The sequence below is a fragment of the Spermophilus citellus genome (genome assembly GCF_964194105.1).
Source record: "Spermophilus citellus genome assembly, chromosome: 14".
Lineage (NCBI taxonomy): Eukaryota > Metazoa > Chordata > Mammalia > Rodentia > Sciuridae > Spermophilus > Spermophilus citellus.
The window spans coordinates 63,599,384-63,612,065 of NC_138194.1; the positions used below are offsets into that span (position 1 = coordinate 63,599,384).

Sequence of the window (12,682 nt, forward strand, 5' to 3'; positions counted from 1 at the left end):
CTATTTTTCACAGGAAGAAATAAGCCTTTAATTTTGATTCTGTCCCTTAAAACCATGAAATAGTAGGTATAACTCTTTTATGTAACAGAAATTGAGCTACCCATAGTATCTATAGAATGGAATGTGGTATTGACACATAAAACTAATATCCAGGCTATAAATTAAAAATGTATGTAAGATATATTTATTATATGTATTCATGTTCCTACAGCCAAAATGTGGCTTATAACTCTAATCCATGTATTAAAATAATGATTCATGTTAAGTTCTCTGTTTTTGTCAGTTGTTAAAGTTATTTGTATCTCCATGTCAGGATGATGGTCTTACATTTTAATTCCCACAGAACCTAAGAAAGATAAAGTACCAAATAATTACTTAGTAATTACAATTAATGGCTCATTTGAAGTTACTCATTTATAAAAAGATACATGTACTGAACTAAGAAGATCACTGAGTTGTAAAAACTTAAATAATGTGTTAAAAATACATTTCTAAATATTTAAACTAATTCTTAGTTATTTTCAAGGAAAAAGTCAAATTAAAGGGCTAGGGCTGTAGCTCAGTGGCAGAGCACTTGCCTAGCAGGTGTGAGGCACTGGGTTTAATCCTAAGCACCATACAAAAATAAATAAATAATATAAAGGCATTCTGTCCATCTACAACTATAAAAAATTTTTTTTTGAAGTAAAGTTAAAAATACTTTATTGCTGGGCATGGTTTGCACACCCGTGTAATCCTGCTGGCTTGGGAGGCTGAGGCAAGAGAATCGCAAAAAAAAAAAAGCAAGCCAGCCTCAGCAAAAGCAAGGCACTAAGGAACTCAGTGAGACCCTGTCTCTAAATAAAATACAAAATAGGGCTAGGGATGTGACTCAGTGGTCAAGTGCCCCTGAGTTCAATCCCCAGTACCCCCCCCCAAAAAAAAAAAAAAACACTTTATATACTTGATTATGTTATCCCATAATATTTTGGAAAATGTAAATGCATTTCTACCAACTTTTTTTAAAAAAGGATAAATTTTTAAAAATCTTACCTACTACTTAGGTCAAATAATTCCTCCTTTCAAGTTTATGATGATAAAAGCATTATAAAGAAAACTTAAGAGTTAATTACAATGCAAAGTGACCATAAAGTTTCAACATTTTATTATTTGCAAAATAGTACCTTAAAATTCTGCACTTAAGTTTCAACCACAGTGAGTCTCAACATCATGTACATCCACTGGAATCCAAAAATTAGAATAAGATAAACTCCATATTTGTACAAATATGTCAAAATTGACTCTACTATCATGTATAACTACAAAGAACAAATTTTTAAAAAAAAGAATTTAAAAAAAGAAAAGAAAAAGAAGTTGTTTCAGGGACTGGGATGTAGCTCAGTGATAAAGCACGAGCCTAGCACTCACAGTGAGGGCCAGGATTTGATCCCTCAGCACCCCAGTCCCCACACACAAACACACACCCATTCCCACAAGAATAAGTTTCTAAGACATTCTTTAGTTAAAAAAAAAAAAAGTTTTGCAAAGAGAGTAACTTACCCATATGCTCTATTGTCAGGCAGACTACTATGGGCTCTCACTCCTGGGGGTATGACTCGAACTTCATTGATATAAACCACACATGGAAAACGAACCACATCTATATGAGAACTTTGCTTTAAAAAAGGAGGTAAAGAAGAGACACATTATAAGCAAAACAATGCTTCCCAATTCAAAATATGCTCATCTTTTAATTATTTTCATTCAAAGCATCACAAATAACCTTAAAATAACCATATCATTAAATATTTTACAATGCTGTATAAATCATTTTTAATAGCTGATGATAAAATGCACCTGTTAAGTCTTTCACTTAATATAACATTTTCTGCAGTGCATTATCTCTCTGCTGATATTTTGCTTAGATCAATATAGTTCACAATCTCTTAAATGAAACTTTTGGAGCCAGTTGCCTTTCAAAATCCTGACTTTTTGAATTTTTAGAAAGGTATATGATACAAACACTACATATTACCTAAGAATTCCAGCAGCTTCTGAGACATCAATATCTTATAATCAAAACATCAATATTTCTACAGCAATATGTATCAACATTCACACTAAATAAAGATTAAAACTAGTATAATATTGGTTCAAATTAGATTGTATAGCTAAATGAATTCAGGACAGTTTCAAGGTTTTATTATTTGCAAAAATAATACTTAAAACTTTTAATTTCTGAATTTTTAAATTTCTGGTTAAAAGGTTGCAGATCTATACTTAATTAGCTTACTCTGCTAAATTTTACATACTAAATAATGTCAAAGGATCAGAAAAACCATTTAGATACTGAATAGCTGAGGAACTCCCACACAAAAAAAATTAAATGGACATCATAAATTATATTTATTACATACTTATCCCTATGTAACATTTTTATTAGAAAAATGCAACTCTTGTGATCAATAAAAAAATTCACATTGATTTGGAATATTTTTCATCATTTTTTCCTAGCATTTGAATCAACCATTATTTTATTTAGTGGTTAAAGTTCACCATAGGTTCACGTTATTTGCATTTGGAAAGGCTAAGTCTTGAAGCTGCAAAGAATATCATGCCTACCATAACAGACCAAAGGAACAACATGTGCAGGTTAGACTTCCCTGGAAATGTAACAGATGACTTCCTAATTTTGCATTTTAAACTTGGAAATTATAATATATAGGCACAGAAATCTGCCAGTAATATGTTCACTATTCAAATGTACTTCAAACTCTCATTGGAATAAAATAAATGGGATAAACTTAAAGTGAGACTAACTGCTAATTATTCTCCAATATCCACTTTCCTCTTCTTCTAGAGAAATTTTAGCTGGGCATAAGTGAACCAAAGGCTATTTCCCAGATTCCCAAGATGCAAATATGAACATGTGACTATTAAATTCCTTGATATAAATGAAAATGATGTAAGCAATTCTGGGTCATGCCCTTAAAGAGAAGGTTCAGACTTTTGGACCTATCTTCCACTTTTTCTTCCAATGGTCTAGAATATAGACGTTATAATGAGCTATTATGGACAATACAGGCAATGTTATAAAGGATAGCAAATGATACAGATGGAAAGGCTGGGTCCCCAACACTGTAGAACCGTTATATGGGCCCTAGGTTATTTTCAACTAGATTACTGAAAGAGAAATCCTATTTTATGTAAAGCTACTATTACGTTTGTTTTTTGTTAGAGCTGATCTTGTATCCCAATTATTATGATTATACCTTATTCAGTCAACAAATACTACATTCAAGGGGTTGGGGCTGTAACTCAGAGGAAGAGTGCTCGCCTACCATGCGTGGAAGCACTGGGTTCAATTCCTAGCACCACATACAAATAAAGATATTGTGTCCACCTATAACTGAAAAAAAAAAAATCACATTCCTTTTATATAAAACAACTTACTTCAGAAAATAGAGAAAATGCCATGATGCAAACAGTACAGACAAGATGCTTTAAAAACTCAGAAGGGTACTTACCTAGCTCAGATTTTGAGCAACCATTTTTGGGGGAAGATGTGTCAGGGAAGGTATCCCCAAGAAGTTGTACCTAAGTTAAGTAAGTCTTCTAAGAAAACAAGAATCAGTGGAAGAGAGAGCTTTCTTGGCAAAAGGAGAAAGAAAGCATGTACAAAAAGAATGTAAAGAAGAACTTGGAAGGTTCAAGAAATTGCAAGCATAGTTCACCATGCCTAGAGAGCAAAATGAGAAACGAATGTAGGGCAAAGTAGCTGAGCACAACCATCAGAATTACATGAAATAATTCATCCACAGCCAGAAGGCAACTTCATATCTGTATCCCCATCTGGGGCCTCTCTCCTGAGCCCCTGACTGTTATACACAACTAGGTATCTCCACCTGATTGTTATACACAACTAGGTATCTTCACCTGAATGTCCCTCAGGCACCAAAAACACAGCAATTCCAAAACCTAACTCTCCTACATTAGTGATGGCACTACTATCCACACAATGCCCAAGAAATTATCCTTTTGTTTCTCATTCTCATCTAAATCATCCATTCATTCAAACACCAATTCCTAGTGATTACATTCTTTTTTAAAATATTTTTAGTTGTAGATAGAGACAATACCTTTATTTTATTTATTTATTTTTATGTGGTGCTGAGAATTGAACCCAGTGCCTCACACATGCTAGGCAAGTGCTCTACCAATAAGCTACAATCCCAGCCCCCTAGTGATAATATTCTAAATAGCTCTCGTATCTATATTTCCCTTCATTCCTGTTGTCATTCCTTTAATTCTATGACTACATCATTCTAATCTGAATTATATCAAGAACAATCCTTCATACATGTATTTTGGATAATAATGATCATCATATTCAACCATCATTAATTACCCCATGCCCTCTCCCCTCCCCTCCCACCCCTCTGCCCTATCTAGAGTTCATCTATTCCTCCCATGCTCCCTCTCCCTATCCCACTATAAATCAGCTTCCTTATATCAAAGAAAACATTTGGTTTTTTGGGATTGGCTAACTTCACTTAGCATTATCTTCTTTAACTCCATCCATTTACCTGCAAATGCCATGATTTTATTCTCTTTTATTGCTGAGTAATATTCCATTGTGTATATATGCCACATTTTTTTATCCATTCATCTATTGAAGGGAATCTAGGTTGGTTCCACAATTTAGCTATTTCGAATTGTGCTGCTATAAACATTGATGTGGCTGTGTCCCTGTAGTATGCAGTTTTTAAGTCCTTTGGGTATGAAGACACAAATTTGTGTGAGTATACTATGTATACAACCAGAGATATGAAGAATTAAGCTCTATATATGTAATAAGAATTGTAATGCATTCGGCTGTTATACATAAATTAAATAATTAAATAAATAAATAATTGCATAGTGGGCATCATTATAGAAAAATCTTTAGTATATCAATGATTGTTTATTTAGGACTCATTCCTAGAAATGAAATTGCTTGATCAAAGGATATGAATGGAATTTTGGAATATAGATCATATATTCACTTTCCATAGGAGCTTCACACACTCTAAATTTATCAGTTTAGATTCTCTGGATATGAGCATGTGTACATTCAACATTCAGAACCATTGTAGGAATTACAATATTTTTTTTAAAAAATATCCAATTTGAGAGGTAATAAATGTTATTATTTGTTACTTTTAATAATCTCATTTAATTACTAGTAAGTAATAATATTTTCCATATACTGACTTTTGTTTCTGCTTTTGTGAATTATCTGCTCAAATATTTTATAGACTTTTTTCTATGGGGCTTCTCTTTATTTTAAATCATAGGAGTCTTTTATACCTTAATAATGGTAGTAGACCTGTTCTTACAAATATATTACTTCTAGCTCCTCTATAAATTTCCATTATGTTTGTTAATAAACAGTCCTTTTTAGCAAACAAACTAGCTGGTTTTGTGCTTTTTTTCTTGCTCCCCTCCAACCCATTCTCCTACTGCAACATGTTCTCCCTAAATTATAAATACATCATCCCCCTGCTCTTTCCTATAGCCAAGCCAAATTCCTAGGTCTTATAGATAAGATTGGCTTCTTAATCACTCCAAACTTATACCCCTAGCATACCATGCTCTTTTTCAACTTCATGCCCTCATTTATGCTGTTCTCCTGGTTTAGAACCTTCTGATACCCCTCTGCCCCAACTCCCTGTAGATGTCAACTTTCTTTTCTTTACTGGAGACTGAACCCAAGGGTACTCTACCACTTAGCTACATCCCAAGCCCAAGACAGGGTCTCACAACTTGCAGAGGTTGGCCTCAAACTTGTGATCCTCCTGTGTCAGCCTCTGGAGCAGCTGAGATTATAACTTTCAAGAGAAAGTTGATCAAGCCTAGTTAAGCACTTCTCCCTTGTGTACCCAAAGTCCCTTATCAAACTGAATTGTAATTGACTCTTTTAACTCTCCTCATTAAAATATATGTTGCAAGGAGATGAGAACCAAGTCTCAGTTACTGTATATTCACAATGTCTGGCATATTTTTTAATGAATGAAGAACTTATAATAGGTGCTTAAAGGGGATCAAATTGTTCTTAGAGGGTTATAAAAAATACAAGCAGGATGACAATAGGAAATCATGGAAGGTTTATAATCAGTCAGGTAACAGAAATGTGAAGAACAGACTGGTCAGATTCTATGACTAAGACACATTTATGCATAGGAGTTATTGTGCATTTAAAGATCACAGCACAGCTATCTACAGCTCCTTATCTCTAGAACTACCTTGTCTTCTCTTTCTACCCTCTCCCTTAGCTATCTTATCTGTTTCTATCACTAACGCAGAAGAGTTACAAATTAGTTTCATAAACTCTAAAATGATCATTACAAAGAACTTTCCAACACTGACCACCTCCCCAAGACTATATTTTAACCCAACCATTCTACTCTGAAAAATAATATTAAAGAAGTAAAGATGTATAAAATAATTTAGGCCCAAGAATATCACAACACTGTTTATAAAGCCAGAAATCTAAATGTATGAGAACTTAGTAAATAAATAATAACATTACTATTTACATAAATATTATACAACCAATTTTAAATATTTTACTGAATACTGTTTTGTACCTTTTGAATTTGTACCTCATACATGTATGACATAGTCAAAAAAAATTTTTTTAATGAAGTTTACTTTTTAAGTGATACATATGCAAATTTCTCGATGTACAAGGATGTACAACACAGGTGAAAACAGAAACCGCAAACAGTACTGGAACATTAATGTAGGTAGTGGGTTCATATGTTTAAGCATAATCATATTCACTAGAAGATTTGGAAAATATTAATATAAAGAAAACCATTAATTACACCTATAAAATTCTAATACTGACTATAATAGGTGTGGGGGAGAAAGAAAGGAATTTACATCATATCAACAGGAATATCAAAATATAGCATCTCTCTACTCATATACTTGTTTACCAGCTAGTCCTACTTAAATCTGACTTTAAACAATTTTTCAGATATATGTTATGTTAATTTTAGTTTTACCTTGTTTTTTTTTTTTTTTTTTGTGTGTGTGTGTGTGTGTGTGTGGTACTGGGGATTGAACCCAGGGCCTTGTGCATGCCAAGGCAAGCACGATCTACCAACTGGGCTATATCCCAGCTCTACCTTGTATTCTTGATTTGCAATGTTAAGTGTTTTATTCATTTATTGGAACATTATTTCCCCATCATCAAAGTCTGTTAATAAATTTAACTGCTTATCTTCTGAAACCAAGAGGATTGGCCTTATAAATGTTTAAAACTTCCTTATGTAATAAAAAGGGGATTATTGCAAAATACATAAAGATACAGAATGAGCAAATAGTATTAATGACAGTTGTCACTAAGAAAGGTGATACCATGAAAGCATAGCTTTTCAGCATTTTCTAATTTTTCTAGAATGAAATTTAAATTTACTAAAATATTTATTTTTTCATTTTTATAAGAGTATCATACAAACCACAAACATAATTTGTAATTCACTTTGCACCACTCATATCCCTTTAAGGTAAATTAAAAGTTTAACTTCCCTACCAGATTACAAATCCCTCTGAGAATAGACAATAGATTTTGTTTTATTTTTACTTATATTGCCCCTCCTGGAACTGTACCCTCACTTTCAAAAGTATTTTTCATAAGCCAGCTGCAGTCACACATGCCTGTAATCCCAGTAATTTAGGAGCCCAAATTGGAAGGACTGCAAACTCCAGGCCAGTCTTGGAAACTTAGTGAGGTCCTAAGCAACTTGGTGAGACCCTGTCTCAAAATTAAAAAATAAATAAAAAAGGGCTGGGATGTAGCTCAGTGATAAAGCACCTCTGGGTTCAATCATCAATACCAAAAAAAAAAAAAAAAGGTATTTTCATAAATAGTTTCTAAATAGATTCCCAACTTCCTACTGGGCAAATCTGGCTTACTACTAAACACACAAAAAACTAAAATTATCAGGCTGGTGTTGTAGCTCAGCAGTAGATTGCTTGCCTAACATTTTCGAGGCACTGGGTTTAATCCTCAGCACCACATAAAAATAAATAAATGAAATAAAGGTATGTGTCCAACTACAACTGAAAAAAAATTTTTAATTAATAAATAAAATTACCAGGCATGGATACAGAGCTCAATGGTACAGCACTTGCCTAGTATGTATGAGGCCCTATGTTTGATCTGCAGCACTACAATACAAAAATCTAAAAAAATAAAAGCTAAAATTATCTTTTTCCCATCAAACTCACTATCAACAGCCCCACCAGTTCCCTAGTCTCTAAAACTAAAATTCTATCATTTTAACTACAATATTCAGCTTCCATCCTACTGAATATGTGTAGTTAAAAATTATATCCAAAATGTATCTTATACGTATTCCTTCCTATTTAGTATCACTGGGTCAGAGTATACCATGGCAGGAAAATGCATGCTGGTGTATCTTAAGCTAGTTATGCCATTTTAGGAAAGACATCTAACCTCTCAGGCTCCATTTCTGTATTTCATGAAGATAAACTACCTTTTCAAAATGGATGGAAAAATCAGAGATAATTTATTTAAATAACCAACACACAATAGGAAAGATAGAACAAACTGAATATAACTTTCCTACATTCATACATGAATACACAACCAGTGAAACTCCACATTACGTTCAACTACATGAATGAGTTATACTCCATGTATATATATATATATATATATATATATATATATATATATATATATACATACATATGTGTGTGTGTGTGTGTGAAAACATACTCTACTGTCATGTATATCTAAAAGAAAAAAATTAATAAATAACCAACATACTGCCCCACTCAAAGAAAGTATTCAGCCAAGCAAAGTGATGCATGCCTGCAATCTCAGGTACTTGGGTGGCTGAGGCAAAAAGATGGCAAGTTTCAGCTCCATCCAGGCAACTTACCAAGACCCCGTCTCAAAATAAAATAAAAAAGGGTTAGGGATGTAGCTCAGTGGTAAAGTGCCCCTGGGTTCAAACTCCAACACTGGAGGAAGGGGGACAGGGAGTATTCAATAAAGGCTAACAAGCATTAATTCCCATCTGCTAAGTCAACCTTTCATTATGCCTTGTTTTTTTCTTCCTGAATTTGACACCTGTTTTCTTTGAACAATTTTAGGTATTACTGATCAATTAATCTCCCTAATATAGTTCACTAACCATATAATCTGCCTGCTCAAAAACTTTCCACTTGTACAAAGATCTATGCTCCTTCATTGAACATTCAAGGAGCTCAATGATCTGGCTTCAAACTGCCCCTCAGGTGCCACTTACTTGAGCATACCTGAACAAATGACTATTCCAGTAAAATACCATCCTTTCCTAACTAGAGCTGCGGTACATACCTTTCCACCAAAGACCAAGTTCATATAGTAAATGCCTAGATGAAGTCTTTCTTAATACTCTCAAAAGAAGAGTATCTCTCCCTTCTGAAATCATGCAGCCTTAATATCCACAAAGGAAGTTAAATATAAACTAGAATTCTAATACGTCCAATAATGAAAAGCATTTTTTAAAAAGATGATAAACTCTAAGAAATCACCATTGTGCCTCTTTATGCACTTTGTCACATTCTAACTTGAATGATAATTTTGTGGAGCTAATCTACAGTTCAGTTAAACTTTTTTTGTGTGTGTGGTATATCACTATGTTACCCATGCTCTCACTCTCCCAAGTAACTGGGACTACATACAGTTCTACATCCCCAAAACCAAGTTGGTTCTAAATTTTTTGAGAAGAAACATTTGAGAACAAGATTTCTTATCTTTACCAGGCATAGGGCACACACCTGTAACCCCAGGGATTCAGGAGGATCACAAGTTCAAGACTAGTCTCAGCAACTTAGAAAGGCCCTAAAGCAACTTAGCAAGGTCCTGTTTCAAAATAAAAAGGGGCTAGGGATATTGCTCTGTGGTAAAGCACTTCTAGATTCAATCCAGCTGTACATTGAGAGAGAATTTAAATATTTATTTTTTTAGTTTTCAGCGGACACAACATCTTTCTTTGTATGTGGTGCTGAGGATCGAACCCGGGCCGCACGCATGCCAGGCGAGCGTGCTACCGCTTGAAACACATCCCCAGCCCCCCCAAAAAAATCTTAGCTCCCATAAATTTTTCTTTCAAGACTTGGTTCAAATGTGACCTCTACTAAAGCTTTCCCAGTCATTCCCAGAAGATGGCATTTACTACATGCCCTGTCTTCTCATGGCCTTCAATGTTTGTCTAAGAATGAAAGAAAGAATAATCGATTAAATAATGAATGAATGAATGCCAGTTTTCCTAAACTAGAACAGTATAGGACTAATTCACCATATGCTTTCTTCAAATATTTACCTACTTTCTACTTCTGTATATGACAGGTTCTGCTACAACTATTGCTGCCATTGTGGGTTTTCTAAAACTTAGCTGGAATTACAGTCGGAATACAGCCGTCATTAAACAAACCATGCCAACTGACCCACATGGAATGTAAGGCCAAATATTATTTCACTGTCAGTAAGATATAATAACCCAAAGTACCCAAACTTTTGACTTTTACTGACCTATAAATCATTCATTAAAATAAAAGATAATTGGGTTGGGGTTGTGGCGTGGTAGTAGAGTGCTTGCTTCACATGTGTGAGGCATTGGGTTTGATTCTCAGCACCACATATAAATAAATGAATAGAAATAAGGTCCATCAACAACAAAATTTTAAATAAATAAAATATCAAAGAATTAACCACTTCCCATATCATCACTATTTCACAAAACAAAGACTATTCATTTTAAACATTTTGCACTCAAACATTTATTGAGCACCTACATTTTTCTAGATATTGTTGTAGCACTGGAAATACAACTAAGAATAAGAGACTCTAGCTAACTTCTTGGAGCTTGATACAAGAACACACTCTTAATAAAAACAGAAGAAATAGTCTAGCTGGGTTTGGTGGCTCACGCCTGTAATTCTAGCTACTGGAGAAGCTGAGGAAGTAGGATCACAAGTTTGAGGTCATTCTGAGCAACTTAGAGACATTTTGTCTCAAAATAAAAAGGACTGGGGATGTAGCTCAATCGTACAGCGCTCCAGAGTTCAATTCCCAGTACCAGAAAGGAAAAAAAAAAATCTTCAAAGAAAGAACAATTCTCTAAAATGATTTAAGTTTACATTAAGACAGAAGAGGAAGTTTGCGCGCGCTGGCTCTCGCGCACTCTCTCTCTCTGACACAGATACACACATACACGCCAATTTCTCTTTGGACTTCGTTAAAGTTTATTTTCGACCAGCTTTCAGAAACCTGCAGTTAACTAGCTATATTCAAATATCACACGTTCAAGAACCCGTAAATAATTTGGTACAGAAAGATTGCTATACAACACTGTGCCCTCGCCCCTCAAAATGACAATACATTTGCTTGCTGAAAATAATTCTAACTACGATTCCCTCAATTCTTCCTACTTCGAAATAGTCTCCACGTAAAGAGGTTGTACGCATCCCATGTCCTAATGTGTGAAACCTCCTTCGAACTATTAAAGTTTAATGACAAACTGGAGAACACTACAATCCTGAGCCCAAAGTGTGGCAAAACTTCCATTAGAAGAATCTAGCCGAAGGAATTTAGAAACGTCGTTAACTCGGGAACCACAGAGCCCGAGGGAGCTGCTCAGACTCCCGCACTACGGTCAGCGACCAGCTGCCCAAGACACCTCCTGCACCCACAGAGGTTACCTGAGAACCTCGACCCTTCTCAAGGCCCAAAGTTGACAGAAAAACATAATAACACTAAAAAGTAATGCCAGCAAAGCAGCCAACTCCAGCAAGACGCCGCGGAGGGGGATGCAAGTTAAAGCAAGGAAAAGAAGGCTCTGCCGCCCCCTCCCTCAGACGCAGAGCTCACACCCAAGCTGGGGGATGGGGTGTGTGTGCGCGAGGAATTAAAGCGACAATCGGTGGGAGCAAAAAATCTAGGACGCTAACGATTTTTTTGTGAAAGTCCTCAAGTCGAGGAGTAGGGGCGGAATCAAGTGGCCAAGCCTTACCTCAGCGCTTGGATGTTTAAAAGTGTCTAAAAATAGCAGCTCCATCGCCGAGTCCACCGCCATGTTTGCCGCGGGCGGAGGACAGGGGGAGGACTTCCGGGGCAGCGCTCCAACTTCGGAGACTGCAGCTCAGGAGAGGGAGAAACGGAAGCACTTCCGGTGATCAGAGCCCCAGCGCTTCAAGCCTCGGCCTATCCCAAAGCTCCTTGCTGCCTGAAGCGGCCGACCCCGCCTTCTCCAGCGCGGCGAAGGGCGCCCTCTGAACGCTCAGTGGGGGACAGAGCGGGGAGGAGGGGGAGGAGACTACGGTGTATCCAGTGGTCCAAACCTTGTGGTTCTGTAGCGCTACAGAGCCACGACGACCTCCGGGAGGGGTGGGTGGAGAAGGCTTTGAAAGGCTGGAGGAGGGAGCATTACCAACTCTGGAGGACCGGCCTCCTATATCGTCCCCAAAGCAATCTTTCTAGCATCTGGAGGTGCAGTGAGCGAAGTTGCAAAGTAAAGCATTATTTTTAGAAGAAAGTGTTGTTTCAGCAAATGGAGACTCTTTTGTTTTCTTACCTGTAAAATGTGAAGAATAATATGTAACCCATAAGATGATTGTGAGGATTCATTGAAATAAAATT

General features: G+C 35.8%; 1 protein-coding gene across 3 annotated transcripts in view; it reads right to left on the bottom strand.

Annotated features, from left to right (window-relative positions):
• The window catches only part of VIRMA (vir like m6A methyltransferase associated), a 72,303-nt gene extending 60,013 nt beyond the window's left edge, over nt 1-12,290 (bottom strand). The window contains exons 1-2 of one of the 3 annotated variants that reach the window (XR_014018717.1): nt 12,057-12,290; nt 1,540-1,655 (exon numbers count right to left, since the gene is read on the bottom strand). Coding sequence is in view for 1 of the 3 variants with exons in the window: in XM_081265713.1 (XP_081121839.1) it covers nt 1,540-1,655; nt 12,057-12,119 (179 nt within the window). In the remaining 2 variants the exon portion in view is untranslated. Of the gene's footprint in view, nt 1-1,539; nt 1,656-12,056 lie in introns of those variants that run through there. The other 2 variants (XM_081265713.1, XM_081265714.1) reach the window with 2 other exon arrangements.
• Nucleotides 12,291-12,682: the final 392 nt, after the last annotated feature.